The sequence below is a fragment of the Stylophora pistillata genome, chromosome 7, assembly GCF_964205215.1.
Source record: "Stylophora pistillata chromosome 7, jaStyPist1.2, whole genome shotgun sequence".
NCBI classification, from domain to species: domain Eukaryota; kingdom Metazoa; phylum Cnidaria; class Anthozoa; order Scleractinia; family Pocilloporidae; genus Stylophora; species Stylophora pistillata.
In genome coordinates, this window is record NC_142525.1 from 28,686,917 (window position 1) to 28,706,994 (window position 20,078).

Genomic DNA, 20,078 nt, shown 5'->3' on the forward strand with positions numbered 1-20,078 from the left:
TTTTTCGGAAGAAACCTTTTTTGCCATTATTTTCACCGATGCGTCGATTGGTTGCTTAGACTTCACGTGACCCCTGTAGAACGCGACAGAAATGACTCTATTGTGATTAACTTTACAAAGGGGGCAATTAGCGCTAAAAATGCCAAGTGCAAGAACATGGTTTCTGGAATCTATTCACTATTATGAATATGCGGAGGATATTGATGTCAAATCGGCCTAGAAGTGTTTACATGCACATCACTGGCAATTTCTCATTCGCCTGCAAAAACTAAACCGGAATCGGGTTTGCAGCGCAGGAAGAAAAAATCGCCCATTTCCGAGCGTGCTTTTTTTGGCATTTTCAAGTCTCACGCCGGTGGGAAGCCTTAGCTTCATAATGGAGACAAACAATGGGGTTAAAGAGAATGGTGGTCGCATCGTAATCAATGTAAGCGGGGCGATCTTCGAAGTAAGCGAGAGCAAGTTGCTACATTTCCCTCAGTCGCTACTAGGCTGTCCTCAGAAAAGGAGCAAATACTTTGATTCTCAGCGCGAGGAGTATTTCTTCGATCGTCACCGACAAGCATTCGAAGGTATATTGTTTTACTATCAAAACGAAGGGAGATTAGTTTATCCGGACAATGTGCCATCAGAAGTATTTGATGAAGAAGTTAAGTTCTTTATGCTCCCCGTTGAGCCAAACAGCTGTGAAAAGTTGGAAAGTGTTCTACTCGGCGATTACAATCGCTCGCGTCCTCTCAATATTTGGCAGAGGACACTTTGGGAATTGTTTGAGTTTCCCAATTCATCTCTGGCTGCGAAAATTCTGGCAGTTCTCTCGCAGGTGTTTATTATCATATCTTTAGCAGGTTCTTGTCTGAAAACTGTCGCATCGCTTCAACCAGAGCCATATGATGATGACTGGTTTTCATTCGATCTTGTTTGCTACAGTTGGTTCACCTTAGAGTGCGCTGTGCGGTTACTCGCATCCCCAAATAAAAGCGAATATTTTAAATTGCTGCCAAATTGCGCTGATTTTGCTACGATCTTGATTTTCTATTTAGAACTCATTGTGAAAATGGCTTGGCCCTCGGCCACCGTGGTAGTCCGTTTACTGGAAACTTTTGCGGTCATTCGAATATTAAAGTTATTACGGTACTCCGAAGGGATGAAAATCCTGGTTATTACTGTCGCATCGGGCCTCAAGGACTTAGGCCTTTTGGTAACATTTGCCACAACTTTTGTCATTTTAGGTTCGAGTGCAGTATTTTTTGTAGAACTGAACGACCGGGATGATAGCGACTTTAAGAGTATTCCCGATGCATTTTGGTGGGCAATAATAACAATTTGTACGGTTGGTTATGGCGATAAAGTTCCTGTCACAACACCGGGGAAGTTTATGGGGGCTATCTGTGCTGTTCTAGGCACGGTAACAGTAGCTCTCCCACTCTTCCGCTTCGCGGCTCATTTTCGCACGAGTATTGAAAACTCTTCTAACATTCTACAGCGTCGCGATAGAAAAGCTTCTTCTTCGAGACGAAAAAGTCGATGAAATAGCTTCGATGCATCCTTTTAGCGATGATTTTTATTTTGTATTTCAAGTGTTTTCGAAAGTTTAAATTAAAAGGAGAAAAGTACACATGACACACGAACAAAGTACCCGAGGCGAAAATCGTTTTATTTAAAAGGATCATTATGTGAAGAATAAGAAAATATTAATTTAGGAAGAGATTTTGTGCGGTGAATAAAGTGACAGCTCGCATTGTAATATGCATTTATGAACCACAATCGAGTTGGCCATTTTCCGGAAATGACATGTTCTGTAAATTACGCTTTCCTTTCATCGATGATTATCATATTTTTAATATCGTGCAAGCGTTCTTGTGACATACAATTTATTAAAAGGCATAGATGACAAGCATTGAGAAAAATTCGATGATTAATTTTGAAATTACTTGCCAGGTTCCTATATCTTCTTTATTTTCTTGGCTTTGAGTCACGGGGAAAAAAACCGCACAATATCAAGACACTACTCCTCACCGCTAAAAGCGATTGTTTACCAAATTTCAGTTTTGTTTTTGAAACAAAGCTTCAGTCCAGGGTTTCCCTAAACAAAGAAAAAATAATGAGAAGCCAAGCTGGCATTAGTATTTGTTTTGAAATGAAATTCATGTCGCTGTGAGAAAGCATGTTTTGTGGATCGATTGTGATGTTGTTTTAATGAGTTACAATTTTTCCTTTCCTCCAAACCTTTTAAGCATTTCTTGGGTCTTCAAACCCAATTAGTAAGATTCTTTTTCTCCAACATTGGACCCGTACGGGTGCCTTTGTTGTGGCCGTGACGTTTGTGAAAAGATTTAATTCGAAACACTACGTGAATAAACCCAATATTGACAGCGAATTTAAAGAGAAAAGCTCATTTAATCAGATAAGAACCTGAAGGGACAGGATGAATCGAACATTTCTGGTTTTCATTATATTTCGAAACCTGATCCGTTTTCGCCGGCAGAATTTTCAAAACAAACGGATCTTTAGAGAGTTTTCGAGAAAGAAATTCCTAAACGAATACATTAAAGAATACCCCGATTGTTTTTTTTTTTTTACTACGCTCTATTTTATTGTTACTCATGCGGTCAAGGCGAAGGGCCATTGAAATGACATCGTGCGCGACAGGATGGTTGTGAGTTTATTATCAAATAATTTTGATGAGTAAAGCTTGAAATTTAAGCTAATCATTTGTAATTAAACCGGAGATGTGAAGCAAAAATATATTATTTAACAAATTGACAGTGATGGATGTTGTAGGCGGGCACAGTTGCTCTTAGAAATGAAACCCCATCTTCGGCGCAAAATTTTGTCAGACATCGTAGCCGAGCTACCTGATATACTTGTAAAGAGTTTAGATGTGAAACTGTACAATAATAAGACTAGATCTGCGAGGCAAACATGGGATATTTGTTTGGTATCAACTGATACAACTTTTGTTTATTAGAAGTCTTCTACGTGACTTCCGCTCAGTGCAAATAAATCAGTGGTGGTTAGTTTCAGAGATACCATGTACCTGTTTTCATTTTTTTTACTGTAGTGTTGCACCTGCCTACATTACTATCGAGGAAAGAAAAAACATTGGAATTCAATACGCGTAAAAATAAACGAAACAAGCCATTGTTATAATAACTATAATACCTTGCTCCTGTGGTTTTCTGAAGATAGTAAAGGATGGATAATTATGGGTGGAAAACTTTTGCAAAGTCCTAAAATTTGGCAAAACATGAAGAGGTTATTTCTTGCGTATTTCCATTTATTTGGAATCCCCGAGCGACATTTTCGTGCCGCGTCTCCTCTCGTTACCTACAGGACACAACTTATGTCTGCTAAAGACAACGCACAATAAATAGATTAAGAGTATTTAATGATGATATTTAAACCTTTCTTCACTTGATAAAAAGAGAGAGAATTTGCGCAGAATGAATTAGTGTTACTCAATAAAATAATTAATGTAGTTTTAAAAACTTAAATCTCCTCCGGTGAAAAGATAATTGAAGAACCATATTACCAAGAACTGGAGCATTCAATCATTTGACGTAAATAGGATAGATTATCAGACTTTTGTCATTAAGTTGTAACACTGCGGTCAAAATCTACAGGAACTCGTTTCGACACTAAATATTATGAATAATGGTAAAAAATGAATAATGGAAATGAATCATTTTCCTTTAATTCTTATAATTAAATAACAATAACAAGACAGTCCTAATTACGAGTTGTAATTTGATTTTGAAGTCACGCAAAAATTTCATACGATCTGAACAATATTAAGTACCAAGGTTTAGTAGCAAGGGGACAGTCTATTACCTATCGCCTGTGAGTAGCGTTGGAGGTCTTTGGTTGTGTCACGATAAACTTTAGCTTATCCTCCCATAGGGTTTGTAGTATTCTTATGATTCCCCTCATTTCTTATAATACCCCAGTTACATTTTGTTGGCGACGAATGATCTCCCCCCCCCCCATTCCGCCCTGAAAATCATGTTTTCCCCCGAAAACTCTTCGACCCCTTCCCCCCCGGGTGAGAGATGTTGACTGGTCCTTGATCAACCGAGACGAATATGGGTACATGCACAAATCAAATATTTGTGTTCCTACAGCTCAGTGCATTACGAGTACCTCCCCGGGGTATTGGAATTATTTTGTTACCATTGAGTCACCCTTGCCGGGATCTATAACCGCCGGCATCGAAGGACAAGAGCCCGCGCTCGAGTAATTTTTTTGGGCAGCGGATTGACACTCCGAATCAAGGCAATTAGGAGACAGTCGTTCATTTTTGGTTCCTGCTTCTTGTTGACATGCACAACGTTTATCCGGAGCGATGAAATCTAACTCGCTGATCAATTTTATTTCTGTAAATGGGTTCTTTTCCGTAAACTTCATTCGGTTGGCAGCGCGATCCAACTTGGGTGAGTCCTCCACTATTTCGCTATTCTCTGGAGTAGCCAAGAGTATTTTTACGTCATCCTGTTTTTGTTCCTTCAGAAATGGCACTTTAAACTTGCTCTTTTGTTTCGGAATTTTAGCATTCTCTTCTATATTTTTTTCACTACGAGTCGAATTTTTTTGCCCAGAAGGAGTCAAATTTTCTTCATTGCTCTTCGCGTTCTCGAGCGCGGATAAAGAAGTTTCCATTGAGTCGCTGCTTCGCCAGCTTGATGATTCTCCGCTGGCTCTCTTTAATATTCCTTTTTTAGGAACAGGAGGCCTTATACCTTTTTCTTTAGTGCTGTTAAGTGTGAATGCAACAGGATTTGATGAATGATCTTTAGGCTGCGATCCACTCTTTTGATCTAAGATGCCATCGTTCTCTTTGAAGGTCAACAATGGAATATCGTTACCTGTTGGGGAGGCGGGTTTAGACTCCAGTGTTCGAGAATGGGGTCGACTGAAAAACCTTCTTTGACTTTTTCTCGTTTGATCGTTGGCACAATTTTCCGCATCTGAGGCGTCGTTGAGACAGTTTTCACGCCCGCTGTCAGCATAATGGCTTCTATTTGCCAAAAGGCTTTCGTGCGACATCGTGCTTCGCTTGTGGATTTTACTTCCTCTGTCCTTTGCTAAAAATTCTTTGATTACCTTTCTTGCATCTTCATCAGGTCTTTCCTGTCTCGCTCGTTCAGCGATGGCAGCCACAATCTCTCGAGGATTCGTAGAGTTACCGTTTTCTCTTCGGAATCTGCTGGCTAGAGCCCTGACTTCGTTTTTGGCCTCAATGAGTGACAGGCGACGCTTAAGAGTTTCCTTGTCTGCCACAAGCCATTTACGAGGGTCATGGCCCTGAAGGCGGGAATCTTTAGCGGCAGGAAAATAATAGAAAAGACAAAGGCACATTTGACTGGGAAGCTAAGATAAATATATCTTATTAACCAAGCGCGAGGGCCGTACTGGGAGAATATCGGCCCGAGGTCTTGACAGTACGGACCGAGCGCAGCGGGGTCCGTACAAAAAAGAACGAGGGCCGATACTCTTCCAGTACGGTCCCGAGCAAGCTTGGTTAATAAGAGATTTATTATACGACTGAATTTCAAAGGGACACAAGTGCGGTATCATTCGGGACCATTCGGGACAGTGCCCGGTCCAATACTTAGAGAATATTGGACCGGCAATAGAGCATTTTGATTGGTTGATTTTAGTTATTGGCCCTTTGACTGCCCGAGTCGTGTAATAAAACAGAGAAACGCTCGGCTACAGCACACTACATACATACATACATAGGTTAATTGACCACTCCCCATAGGGGCTTTTCAGGGCCAATTCCCACCCATCCCACCTGGAAAATTAACGTCTCCTACCCCTAACCCTGCAGGAGACGGGGCCTACGGTTTATTCGTCCTCATCCGAGAAGACTAGAATATCTATTCATTTCTTGATTTTAGAAAGGTAGCAAATTCTCCTCACTTATTTTAAGACTACGAGTTCAGGCTTTAGATTCACTTCCCAGTCTCTTTTTTGTGATCTAACTTATTTCAGCGCCCATGATTCGTGGACTAAATATTTCACGTTCCACAGTCCGGAATGTCTCATCACATGGTCTGACTATTCACCGCTTGAAATTTTTAATCAAACTGGTGGAACATGAACACAAAAAACTTTCGATGCACCCAACATCTTTTTAGAAAATCAAACCACCAAAACAAAAACCTGTATTTTCAGTTTCATTTGTGTAGTCTGCTTAGTAAGTCATTTAACTTCTTTTTGTTCAAAGCGAAATAATAGCGACGTGGCTCTGAGAACGAGTAAACGCTGAATAAGCCTGTAGGCATCGTTTAACATTGCTCTTTTCGATGATATCTAGTGATTACTTAACGTTGACAGTTTGCGTAAAAATTTTGGATTTACGTCCTCTCAATTACTTGGCTTCAAGTCGCAGAGCGGTCCAACATTGCAAGGATGTTGTGCATTTAAACGTTTGATAAGGTCTTAAGAGAACCAATTTTCCTTCTACAGGAGGGCGGATAAGGCCAGTTTGAACAATGCCTACAGGCTCTAAAGCTTTTTTCTGTCAACTTCATGTTTCTTACCCGACTGATCTTTGTCCAAGTTGTCATTGTCTACCTTTTGATTCAATCTCTCTCTTCTCTGTTTCTCGTACGTTTGCCGAGCGATCTTCGCCAGTTGTTCTTTCTCCTCTGGGTAGAACGCGAGAACCTCCTCTAGATCAGCCTTTGATAGCCGGAAAAGATCGGAAAATCCGACGGAACGGACAGAAGCAGTTCGACGATTTCCAATCCCTTTCATGTCAAGAATGCTTATTTCTCCAAAATGTCGACCGGCGGAAAGTTTCGCTAAAGGTGCTCCCCTCTTGTCGACAACCGCTAACTCGCCTTGATTGACTATGTACATTTCACGCCCTATTTCATCTTGACGACAGACATAATCCCCTACAATTGATAACGAACAAAAATAATACAGAATCAAACGAAAACACGCATAAACCGAAAGTTAGAATCCAAATATGAACGTTTCTTTTTAGTTTAATAAAGTGCGTGATCTTTGACCTTTCAATATTTTCTCAGATATTTGATTAATGAGAACGCCTTCCTTTTTATTTTAAACTTATCATATACCAGACTAAATGTAATCACGCGGACTCTTTCGCGCACGCGAAATTTTTCCGCGCTTTAACCCAGTCGCATGTCCTTAAGCTGAGTTCCTTTTGGCTTATTTCTTCTTTATATGATACAGGGAAGTCTTACCTGGGGAACATAACATGGGCTTCAACTTTAAAACCAGCTCGCGCAGAAAACCTGGATCGCAATGCTCAAACATCTTCACTTTCTTCAGTGTGTCCAAGTTGACGTGGATGGCAATTTCTGCGCGAATGTTGTCATTAAGTTGTTGAAAAAGCTCCTCCTCGCTCATGTCTTTTTTGTTTCTCCACGCAAAGTCGAACCACTGAAGGACACGCCGCTGTAGATCCATTGGTAACTGGTTAGCTGCGATGTACTCTTTCATTCCATCCAGCTGAAGATAAAAGTGAAATCTATTTATTTTATTTATTTATTCAATCGCTTTCACCATACTTTTAATACTAAAAGGACTAAAATATACATATGAACAAGACACAGAAGAGAACGGAGGACAAGGGTGCAGGACACACAACAGAGCGAGGCTCCAAATTAAGTGTGCCCTTACGAGAAATAAACAAATACTAACTTTGTAAACAATAGACAGTGTAAAAAGTATATAAAAAAGTATATAAAAAAAGTATATAAAATAATAAAAGAAAAAACGAAAACGATAGGAATAAATCCCTCATGCGGCCGATAGAAAGTACTAATAGCAGCAGTTACCAACTAATAGAAGATCACGTGACCTACTGCATTTGCAGCAGATCGACTTCCAGGTGTTGAAGTTAGTGACGTCATAGTTATATAGTCATATTTGATATGAAATTATACGAAGTTAATGGTGTAATAAGTAGTCTGCTAGCAAGCTATGTGGTCAGCAGTTTGCTAAATGACTTTGCGGTATGTGCCTAGGGGCTAAAATGCTAAAGCTGTATATCAGAATTGCGGGTCGAAAATAAACGACACACCTGTTTAGTTGATTACTAAATGCATCTAAGTTGAAAAATAAACTGCCATACGCAGGGATGTCATCTTCGATTATATCCCTGGATTAATTAGAAACCGGTCATTATTTAGTACTCGGGGTGGGAGTGGGGCAGGCGTCGGAGGATTTTGGTTCAACCTCGCTCCCAAGTCCTTTTCTCTCAGTTAGGGGTGGGCCCTGAGAGCAAGGTCGGATTTTGGTTGTGCCATGATAAAATCTACCAGATCCCCTCCAAGGCTCTGTAGTATTGTAATGATCTCTCTCATTAGTAGTCAATTTTCTATAGTCCCCCTTATTACTCTGTCACTGACGACTGATCCCCCCTCGGTTCCCCCTGAAAAGCATGTGACCTCCCAAGATCCTCTGCCTCCCCCTCCAATAAATAATGACTGGTTTCTACTAAGGAAATCTGTGGTAGTAACACATGAAATGACTGAAAATAAAAATAAAACAAAAAAAAAAACAGACACGGGCAAAAAGGCGAAGAAAGAAAGAGAGATGACAGATTAACAGAAAAACAAACGGGACACTTTAATCATAAGACACAGAGACATATAAACGAAGTACACACGCAGGGGACAGTCTGAGAGAGACCGAGAGGGATACAATGACAGACAAACAGGTAGGCAGGCAGGCAAAGAGAGAGAAATACAGAAATAGGACAGTCAGAAAGATAGAGACAGGAAGATGGACATACAGACTGACAGATTCAAAAACGGGACAGTCTCATACAGAACGACAGACAAAGAAACAGACAGTAACAAATGCAGAGACACAGACTGGGAAATAGATTCACAGAGACGGAAAGATAGATATAGACTAACTTGGACAGCCAGAGGCAAACAGACACACTGAGAGAAAAGAGGACGAGAAACAACAACAGACCTTTCTATGGTATTTCTCTCTATGTCTCCTGAGATCAACAATCATATCTGCTGCGTTGCCGACAATGGTAGCAAATATCAGAACCCCACATAAGTACGTGAAGATACAGAACATTAGGCTCATGGTGGTCTGGGGTGAGACCTGTTTACCTGTACCCACTGTTGTCATGGATACCAGTGAACGAAACAGGCTGTAGAGATATTGAGGACCGACCTAAAAAGAGGTTAAGAACACTCTCAATATCGTCTTGTAACAAATGTAAACTCCTTAAAATAGATATAAATGGCTCGTCAAATCGTCGAATATCTAAATGACCGAGTCACAGGTGTTAAGCTTGTAAACAAAGAGGACCTTAAGCGGAACGCAAAAGTGGCGCGTCCCCTACGCGTTCCATGCGTAACCGGACCTCAGACCTCCCTCTATTTTTTCTCTGCGCATTTACCTTTGTGATTACTAGGAATAGGCCCAACAAATGGGTTGGATGAATGATGTTGATTGGTTTATGTTATCTGATATCTTCAGTTAGAAAGTTGAACACAACTGTTCACGAAAGCCGATAAGTTTTATTTTTTTTTTGCATTTTCTCCCAATTCTCTGAGAAACTGCAACGTAAAATTACCAAAATTTTGTGACGTGAATTTTCACGAGAAAATGCCATGAATGTTTTTGATACATGGACGGAATAATATTTCGAAATTAGGCATAGTCGTCTGCACTATTACCCCGAAAATATTGCTTAAGCTGTGTGTTTCGATGAACCATTTCCGAATTCCGAAAAACCCCGATTTTCGGAATGAGACCAGTCGAAAAGCCTTCAGTTGTAACAGAGTCTAAATTTCCAAAGAATGTAAAATAAGTCGTCGTATCCAAGGCTTCGCGCTCACCTTCGCTTTGAAACAGACGACTAGGGCATCTCGGAAATAGTCTATTCAAGTAGGCATATGTTTTTACTCACCTCTTCCCACTGACCCTGGAGCATGGGATGGAGCCATTTGTCAGCTCCAAATCCCTCCATATATGAAAGAAGAAAGTAGAAGCAAGCAACCCAGTGAATTATCAGAAACAGGTAATGAATCTGCTTCAAAAGGTTAAACAGCTTGGGGCGACCGCTGTAAATCTCAACGCGGTCGCAAAAGAGGAAAAGTCTGTGCGCTTTAAGGAGCCGACCAAATCGCAGAGCAGGCCTTGGGCCCAGCACCAAAAAGAGAAGGTCGATTGGTAGGATGGAAACGCAATCCAGAAAGAAACCCCGAGATTTCACGTAATGTTTGGCTAGTTGTTTGGTATCCGTGACTATTTTGCCGTCGAGAAAGTACCCCGTACGAAATTGCACAATGATATCCAGGAGAAATATGAAGTCGCAGCTATAGTCGATCGCCATGAATGGTATTACATACTTCTGCTCACGCACGAAGAAAGCCACGCGGAAAATAATCGTCCAATAATTGTACAAGATTCCGAGAACAACTACGATCAGCCAAAAGAAGTACAAGTCCCCTGAAGGGTCAAATACTGGCGTGCAATTGCAACTTCCCTGGTCAAGCCGGGCATCTGATGCGTCTCGAGAACTTCCCGTCCCTTCCGATGTAGGGCTCTGAACTTGGGGTGAGTTTGAAGCAGATCTGCGCATGAGCGGTCGGCGCCAGTCTCTGTCTTCTTGATATGTTCCAGTGTAGCGCTCGAGCCATGAATCGCGTGATCTTCTGCCGGTTTTCTTGTAGAAACGTTGCATAGATAAAACTCTAAGCACGGAGCTCGCAAATCGCGTCTGTCCAGTGGACTCAATAACCACCCTGGGGATTTGTGGGCCAGCAGCCTCCTCTTGACCAGATGCGTGATTCACCCCAGTGAGGGGACTTTCGTCTGGAGTGAGATTCGACGGTCTTTGCATCTTTTATGTTCAAACAAAATACCTGTATCGGTAAAAATATCATTACAATCGTCAAAGAATAGTTGTAACTTAAGTCTATCGACAGACCATCTTTCCTTTCAAAAATAATTGTCCAGTGTGCGAGCGAAACAAAAGGCGCGGAGAATCACGAACGCGAACTTAAGCGAGCGTCCGTTCCGTGGTTGATTTTTTCTCTCCTTGCTTGTTGTTACTTACTCACAAAAAACGTAAATTTTGACAGTATTAATATTCTTGCACTAAATCTTGACTGAGTTATGCAGCGAAGTAAGTAGAACCCCTCGTTATGAATATCAGGCCTCGAGTCAGCAGTGTTGGGAAAGTAATGGGGATGGAATCCCAAATCAAAGAATGCTTTTTGTAACAAAGTTCGTGCCTTCACCTTAATGGTAGAAAAACGAGCGACCGTACAACCTCATAAAAGCAATGCTCAAACATCTTCACTTTCTTCAGTGTGTCCAAGTTGACGTGGATGGCAATTTCTGCGCGAATGTTGTCATTAAGTTGTTGAAAAAGCTCCTCCTCGCTCATGTCTTTTTTGTTTCGGCCGCATGAGGGATTTATTCCTATCGTTTTCGTTTTTTCTTTTATTATTTTATATACTTTTTTATATACTTTTTTATATACTTTTTACACTGTCTATTGTTTACAAAGTTAGTATTTGTTTATTTCTCGTAAGGGCACACTTGATTTGGAGCCTCGCTCTGGTTGGAGTCGTTTAAGGCGCCATGGCTCGGCCAAGGAGATTTAATCTCAACTCTGAAACAGGATGGTTTTTTATCATCTAGAAACAAACCACTTTCGCAAACTCGTTGGGTTTCGTGACAAAAAGAGGGTTAGACAACCGATAATCTGATCGCTTGTTTCATTGCGGAATGGCTTCAGTTCGTGGAAAAATTTAGTGCAGGCGTGAAATATGTTCTGTCACCAAATTGAATGCTAAATAATTTAATTTTAAGGTGTTTTCAGGCTTTCTAAGCCGCCTCTGTGAAAGCAACTTGTAAATTTGGCGATAAAATTTAGTGTTACTTGGCTGCAAACGACCGTAGAACTACCATGGAACAAGTTTTTGGCGTTAATTATTGTGCAAAGCTGCCATTTCTTCCTATTAAAGAACCTATCATGTAAAGAAAAAGTGGACCCAAGGTCGAGTTCCATATCTTGCAGTAATAACATTTAGATATATCATGGTTGAAACCACCAAATCATATCTACGACCTTACGAACGCGTGATGAAGATATCAAGTGGCTTTTATTTGGCTCCGATTAGTTTAGACATGATGAATGATCTGCGTACGATTCTAACTGCCAAAGGCAAAACACTGATGAAAAATCGAGTCACACCTTTGACGAATCGGTAAGGCGGCAAAGAAAAGGTTCAAATACCGGATAACGCCAGAGCTGCATGAATTCGCTGCTTTGGATATGAGTTTTTTCAAGTGAATCGAGGTAAACGTTAATTTTACCCTTAAGAACTTCAGAAGAAAATGAATTCGGATTTTCCGACTTATGTTGTTTTTTCTCAGTAGTAAGTTGCGAGTTACGGTTGTCATTTCGTATCCAATTAACGATTTTTTCCGACCATGCATGCTTCATGTACTTGTATATAAACTTACCTTTTCTTGTTTTTCGGCGAGGAAAAGTGTTTCCTGATAAATTTTTAGGTGAGGTGAACTCGACCACAAAATGGGTGATAAAAAGAGAAAATGGTTGAAAAAAGGCTGCCTTTGAATATCACCATAGCTTACATTAAGGTGCATTTCTATAAATGGTACCATCGACTATCACGGCTAGGTCACTTCATGGCACGAAAAGAAGTTTTCAACTGCTGCATGGGAAAAATTTTGATTTGAACTTTAGGACAGAAACAAATTATGGTTTTACGGCCTTAGAGGCAAAATGACGTGAATGTTCTACAATGATGTTTTTCTATTTGCTTTTAACAACTGAGTTGAGAAAGAAATTAGCGGCTTATAAATCATTTAAAAGTTTTACAATGGTGATTGAAAAACAGACATCTTCTTTATAATTATTTTTTGAAAATCTATTTCAAGATTGACTCTTAAGGCCAAAAAAAAAAGAAAATGAAAGCAGACTTTTAGACCTGCATCAATCATTTCAGTTACTCGGGATGTACCATAGATATACCACCTATGACTCCTCCTCGAGCAACCAAAATGACATTTATTACCGGGACTTAAAATGGCAGATACTTAAACATCCGAACATGTGATTTCGGGCCTCTTTTAGTTAAGCTTCGGTGCAGGGCAAACATTTTACCGAAGACTGAAGGGCTTTTAGAAGGAATCCTCCTTATCTCCTTTCAGAAGGACGTCACGAGAGTTGTCCGTTTCACCTTCCAGTTAAGCAGGCTGTGTTTACTTGAATTTAGCGCAGTCAATCGCAAACAAATCATACAGGCTAATCACATGGCGGCGGCCGAACACTGCGTGTACGCGTCTAATATTAGTCTTTCGCCAGCATTTAGATTGCAGGAACAGCGATCCAAACATCACTTGGAAGGCTTTACTTAGACTGGTGTGCCAGTTTTTTTCTTTGTGTTTTAGTAGTACTTCTTGGACGGGGCGGCTTAGAGTGGATAAAACAATCTAGTGCGATCCTGAAAACATTCGCAACATCGCCTCCATTTTAATTGCCTTAGCTGAGATCGGGCGATTTGATTCAGGATAATTAACAATTATTCCACGTGCGCGCGTTGGATATGAGATGATAGATAGCCAACGAGGCGCGTAGCGCCGAGTTGGCTATAATCATCTCATATCCAACAAGCGAGAGTGGAATAATTGTTTTATTAAAAAACGCCCCCAAGATATTAGACAAATCTTCTCGACTTTGTTTTGTGAGAAGAAACCGGATTTTAACAATGTACAAAAATTAGATTATGGTATATTGGCTCATATACCATAATGGCTGAGCCAATAAAAACTCTTGAATTGCATTATCCAATGATCCAGTTTTTAATAATACAAGTTACCCACGAGTTTTTGGGCCCTTTGCTCTCGCTTCACCTTAGCTCGGTTGTTAAGACTTAAATCGTATTTTGAAGCTGTACGGACTCCTGTCCTAAGACGTTGAGACGAAAATATTTGGCATAACCAACAAGGCTGAACTCAATAGTCCACTGAGGGAAACATTCCACCGTGCGGCTCTAGGCAAACTTACAGTTGGTGCCAACGACTAGCTACACGCTCGTTGTAATACTTTCAATCGGCATGACCTAATATCAGTCAGCTAGTTGTGATGCTCACTGAGACAGTCACAGTGTAATCATTACTATTTGATTTCCCCAGTTGTTGTTACTTTTGTGTGGCCAGGTTGTCACCTCTCTGGTTGTGTATGGAAGGGATGTACAGTTCTGGCTTTGTCAGCATGGGTCATGATACTTACTCGGCGGGTGTGTCATTACTCTGTGCCATTCATGTACCATGGATACTAGCTTTCAGTCTATCATTCTCGCCAGGGGGCACTAGGCTGGTTTCCTTGCCAGTGTGAGCCGCGTTGCTTTCTTGCAATAGTTTTTTGTTTAGGCACTGTGCATTGCCTGGGCTTCTGGTGGGGCGGCCCTGTCTCTCGGGTCGATCAGGGGTTTGGCGTGTTTGCCCTCACCTTTGCTGGGATTAGGTTTTATTTCCGGTTTTACTGTAATTTGAATTGGTATTAAAAATAAACGGCCACTCAACTGAGTGGCCAAATTACGGCAAATAAAGGTTGTCTGCTTAATTCTCCCAGCAAACCGAGCTCATCCCTAGCAATGCACAGTGTACAGCACTAGGTTATTGGCAAGCGAGCAAGAGGCATAAAGGAGCCTAAATGAGACTGAGAACGAGAGAGTGTCTCCAAAGAGACTAGGGACGAACCCTTCCGAGTCCTTTGCGCACGAGTTGCGTGTTAATTCTTCCGCTTGGAATTGAGCGAGAAATAATTTCCAACAGTAGAGGTTAGCGTCGTTTCGTTGCGAAATGCGCTTTAAGGGAAAGATTGTGTTGTATTCTTTCAACCAAGTATGCAGGTATACATGAAGACGTGATTATTTTTTTGAAGTCCTTCATCGGCACCTCGCTGGACTTAGAACATGCGCGTCATGCGTGTGTTGTTGACGAAATTTTCAGCGATTGTCATATTTGCGTCTAACCGTTCCTTTAAATGCAAAAATGTTTCTGCAGTTTTGAATAACACGAGCAAAAGCAGCTGGTGAAAGGTTGCTCTGTCCTGTCTTACTGCATTCAGAGGGGCAATGGAGGTTACAGCCAAATCATCATTTTGTGGTTTTTTTTTCGAACTAACTCTTAATCCAAAACGGGAGTTTCCGGTAAAAGTGGGATTATTTATTTTCGTTAAGACCCGGCGGCTTCCTTCTTTGTTTGCTGAAGTTCAGATGTAACACCTTTCCTCAAAATTCAACAAACAACTTCAACATCACAAAGAAGAAACAAATCAACATACAAAAATTACAGATTTAGCCTCCCGCAGTTTTTTGTTTAGAGTCAGTGAGTTGAACAATCTTGCAATTCACTTTTTTAGTGGGTCGGAGAGTCAGACTTAACGATTTTGTGAATGAGCAGTCAGACTGACTGTCCATGCAATAATTGCATTTGCGACCCCATTTCCAGTAAACAAGTCGACTTTCAAGACAAGAAATTATCCTGAGGGTAATAATACTTGATATACTTTTTTTTATCTTTGCATATTCAATTAAATATTTGTAATTTCTCTTTAACTTACCTTTTTCAATTCGCTTTTCGAACGGGGGTTCCTTTCAGTTTGAAGCTGAAAGCTAGGGTCGAAACATTTTCCGATTTTTTTTCTCCTGGGGAAAGAAAAGAACAAGAACTCAGCCATAACACGAACTTTTGCATATTTTGCCATTTTAATTTTAAATCGTATATTATGCGGATCCAAAAGTGTCTATGACTTGTCATTCAAGGTATATTGAATAGGATTTCCAAGAATAAATAAAATAAGGGACGTTGAGAGATATATTCTTATTGATTTTTTTTAAGTGAGGAGTCCTATACACAAGAGAAATGTTCTTTCATTTTAGAGCACAATTAAGGCCTTTTTTTTTCGCTCTAGCCACTCTGTGATATTAATACCAGAGGATATCGATTTAAGAATTACTCAAATTACCATTCGAATGCTACATTGAAGAGTATTCACTGAATGCTTACCCTGATTAAAGTAACTATGTTTTTGAAATCTGATCTACCCTCGATCGCACAGTTTGAGCTGTGAGCTAATTTGTCCTTGGCTCTTTGTGAAAAACTGTACCGTATTTTCGGCTCTTTGAACAGGCTTTCCGAGAATGACACAGAATCGTTTTCATCGTCTTGTTACCGTCTTAATATATAACATTATTTCGAATTCGAGCGTTTTTTTTTTTTACTCTGTAGTTAATCGAAACGATGTTGAGGTTTACTCAGCAAATATTGTTTCGTGTACATGTTTCCACTCGTCCTTCGGTATCTTAGCAATATGTTTCAACAGAGACCAGGGCGAATAAAAACTGTATCTGCGAGAGCTTTGAAGCTGTGTTCAAACAATAACTTAAGCAAAACGCAAAGCACATCTCGAACAGAATATCAACTTCCTTTCCTAAGCCGGCTCCCCGCTGGTGCAACATCCTGATCATTGTGAGTATTCAGAAAGCAAACGTTGTTGATAACGTTGATTTTATTTTTGTTTAGCTTCCTATTAAAAACAGCATACTTGACTAACTAAGTAATGCTGCAGCTGCACCTTGCAGACAAAATACATTTGGATAGTTTTTGATTTGCAATCTTTCTTTGAAAACTGTCTCAGAAAACGGCTCTGTTTCTTGGTATGTAGTTGTGAAAAAAGTTGTTATAGTGCATCGCTTCAGCTCATCAAACATTATGATAGTTTCAATGTAGGGTTGTTCATTCATTATCCTTGTGTCATGGCAGAGATACCTTTGGTCGAAGAAACGAACATGTAAATTGTTGTTTGTAGTTTTCATCTTTAGAAACAAATCATATCTAGATCATAAAAAAAGAAAACAAAATCGTTTTGTTGGAGCTTGTTTTGAATCAAATGTCTAGCTTTTTGTACTACAACTCAAAGGTGACAATTTTTTCAATTTTCAAGTCTTCTCGTAAATATGTATGAGTCGGAGTTCGCATTTGACAATAGAGGTTCACCATTTCTATCTTTTCTTAGCGAGATCGAACAAAATGACGATAATGATAATGAAGTTAATAATGATAATGATAATGATAATAATACAACCAGCAGGATTACGTAAATTAAATCAGGCAAAACTCTCACTGCATAAACCATTTAGAGTAAATAAGACAGTTTAGCTTTTCAATCCAGTGGTAAAGAATTGTCATGTTTTCCGATACAAACCAAATTCATTTTGAAATTTATTCTTTGATTACAAAGTGCACCTCAAGCCGTAAACATCTGTAAATTGGAACACGGTAAGGAGATAGACTGATCCCCAAACAGGATAATTTGATTTATCAACTGAGTTGTTTATGTAATTGGTCACCTTAAAAGAATTTCTGATCTGAAGGTGACTTTTCGAGGTTTTAGTCGTTCGTCAGAGCGATAGGTTCAAAAGGTTCGCATTGCACAAGGACTAGCGCTCGAAACGCCAGCTTTAGAAAATCTGGCCAATTTGCGTTACCAACTCAGTTGACGAAACCATATTATCTTGTAATACCCCTAACGACGCAGCACCAAAATTTCCGAAACTTTTAGCGATCCCTAAACAAGCAAGCAAACACACGAAGGAGTGCCAAAAAAAAAGATTCAAGAGAAAAAAAAAAGATGTTCTTTCAATTCTGATGGCGCCTTCCATGATGGTCATGATGCTGATCTTGTTTATTTGTTTATCTACACTATTGACCTTTTAATTTTTCTATTTCAAAGCGAGACTTAAATTTGTTAAATTTGTCATTCTAATACATCCTTTGTTAAATTCTTTCCCTAAAAAGATCGGACACGCAAATTTTCCATAACTCCCTAAAGCTCCACGCGTGACACAATTGTAAGGCTGGCGCAAAAAATTAAGATGGAAAAAAGTGGCATCTCCCTTTTTTCTTAGTAATTAACGCAGAGAGAGCTGCTGCAGAAAATATTTCCTACAGTGTTTAGTTCTGAAATCTTTTAAGGAGCATGATTCTAACATGGTGATTCGAATTTAAAGCTAAATGCTCGGTAAACAACTGAGTTGAAACAATACTAAACAGGTACATAACGCGCCCTTGTGTCTACTGCTATTTAAAAACTGGCATGATTCGCAAATTTGCACGACACTGACGTTTTTTTATTGCTTGAGTGTGTATGCAGAATTACACATGGCTATTATAAATTCATTTTGCATTACCTTAAATCAGAAAAGGATGTTTTTGTTAATATTCTGCATCACGCCTTGATCAGTCATTTTAGCGATGGAACACTTTTCAACAACAAGCGAAAGGCGTCGCTATGCGATGATGAAATCGTGAAAATGAGTCGAATTTTTGTGGGCTTCAAACTTGTGCGTTTTTGCAAGAGAATTCATGCAAAGGGAAGCACTTGTGTGACAAATGTTGGAGATTTTTTTAGGAAAATGTGCATCATTTATTCAAATAGAAATATACATAATTTATAAACTAATCAAAATGCATCATAAAGCAGATGTTTACGAATAGATTTTACGCCGCAGGGCCATTAACTTAAAACATACAAAAAGAGAATTATATGATAGAATATAAACCTGAAATTTTTAAAACAGAATAATCATCCTCTTGGATATTTAAGAATCTTCAGCCCCATATCCGTATTAAACGCCATGCTCAACAAACGCAATTTACATACCAAACGAAAAAAAATCTTACCTGACATGAATAAATCTTTTACAAACTGTACCCGGGGTGGTCTATTTGACGAAGAAGGTAATATTGGTCTTACCGAAAAAAAATACATTAAGAAATGAAATCAGTTTGATACATTTTTTAAAAGGTAATCTACGGCTTTTTGAAAACGCTTCTTTTTTTCCGGTCGACTGACTCTGTTACGAATCCAATGTAACTTCGATAATCCATGGTAATCACCAGTTTTTCGGTGATTGTCCCTATCCAACATGTAATGTTATATGACTGAAAATTTTCATGTGACACAAACGACGTTTCAAACAATATTGACCGTGTAAAGTGTTAGAGCAATCTGATAGAAGTTTCCCGATACGATTTCCTCTTAAGTGAAAAATCTTTATAAAATTATTTCTCCATTTTTTTGTAAGTATGAAATATTTTTTAAAGTATACTTTACCGAGATTAGAGGCAGTCTTTCATGTAGCAACCGAGAAAAAAATTATTTCGTCCGAGCCAAATGCTTTATCGGTAAAAATCCTCTTCGAACAATTACAACGATGTTCAAAAGCTTTTAACCTATTGAGACAATTGAAAAGTTTCGCGGCAGATACCTATTGTGTAGATTCACTTCATAGGTTTTCCTTGTGTCAAGTTTCCATAGAGGTGACGTATCTTTTTGTCTATGATCTCACCTGACAAGTTCGTAACTCTTGCCTTATTAAAAGCGCTCTCACGGGTGATGAATCCCAATTAAAGACAAATGTTTCTATTCCACAATGCAAATAAAAGGTTTTACAGCAAGTAAATTCTTCCATCTACCGGATATTGTTTTGTAATATGAATTTGTTTTGGCTTTAGGACAAATACAAACGCTTGTCTCAGCCTATTACACAGGAAAAGTTGTCATTCCTCCAGAATGTGAAATAAGGGCACGCGGTAAAACTTGGCGCTTGGGTGTCAAACACGAGAAGAATCACCACTTGCTGAATGTAAACTAAAGCCGCAACTCATCAAGTAAATTAGATGCGGCTGCTAAGCAGAAGGTTCCGAATATTTACACGGATGAACCCTGGAGAGTGTTTCACTAGTTCATGTTGACAAAATTATACATTGACTGAGGACACTGGAACTTCCTCCCGCGAAGTTTTGACATCGAATATATCGCTCCGGGTCATGAAAGCAAAAGGTACGCCGATGGTTTTTATCGCATCTTATCTACGCTAAAAGCAGTGTTTTCTACAAAACTCCCTCTGAGGTCGAAATTGAATCTGATAAAATTTTAATTTCCGCTGTTTTTGGGTTGGGAGTTTTTTTTTGTATCAGTTCATTGTCCAAGACAGAGAAAGCGTTTTGTATCGGTT

At 39.6% G+C, this 20,078-nt stretch overlaps 3 protein-coding genes across 7 annotated transcripts in view; 2 read left to right on the top strand and 1 right to left on the bottom strand.

Annotated features, from left to right (window-relative positions):
- Positions 1–3,978, top strand: LOC111320704 (potassium voltage-gated channel subfamily A member 10). The gene has a single exon (XM_022923378.2). It carries the CDS (start codon positions 377–379, stop codon positions 1,529–1,531), a length of 1,155 nt encoding a protein of 384 aa, XP_022779113.2. The 5' UTR covers positions 1–376; the 3' UTR covers positions 1,532–3,978.
- Positions 3,673–20,078, bottom strand: part of LOC111320703 (uncharacterized) — a 19,647-nt gene continuing 3,241 nt past the window's right edge. Inside the window, exons 1-8 of one of the 4 annotated variants that reach the window (XM_088726831.1) lie at positions 19,329–19,517; positions 18,742–18,809; positions 15,620–15,704; positions 9,923–10,880; positions 8,968–9,180; positions 7,224–7,491; positions 6,549–6,908; positions 3,673–5,318 (exon numbers count right to left, since the gene is read on the bottom strand). In XM_088726831.1, the coding sequence (XP_088582957.1) occupies positions 4,162–5,318; positions 6,549–6,908; positions 7,224–7,491; positions 8,968–9,180; positions 9,923–10,858 (2,934 nt within the window). In that variant the 5' untranslated portion in view covers positions 10,859–10,880; positions 15,620–15,704; positions 18,742–18,809; positions 19,329–19,517 and the 3' untranslated portion in view covers positions 3,673–4,161. The other 3 variants (XM_088726830.1, XM_088726832.1, XM_088726829.1) reach the window with 3 other exon arrangements.
- Positions 16,414–20,078, top strand: part of LOC111320702 (cyclic nucleotide-gated channel alpha-3) — a 15,734-nt gene continuing 12,069 nt past the window's right edge. The window contains exon 1 of one of the 2 annotated variants that reach the window (XM_088726839.1): positions 16,414–16,527. Coding sequence is in view for 1 of the 2 variants with exons in the window: in XM_088726836.1 (XP_088582962.1) it covers positions 19,891–19,903 (13 nt within the window). In the remaining variant the exon portion in view is untranslated. Of the gene's footprint in view, positions 16,528–19,718; positions 19,904–20,078 lie in introns of those variants that run through there. The other variant, XM_088726836.1, reaches the window with a different exon arrangement.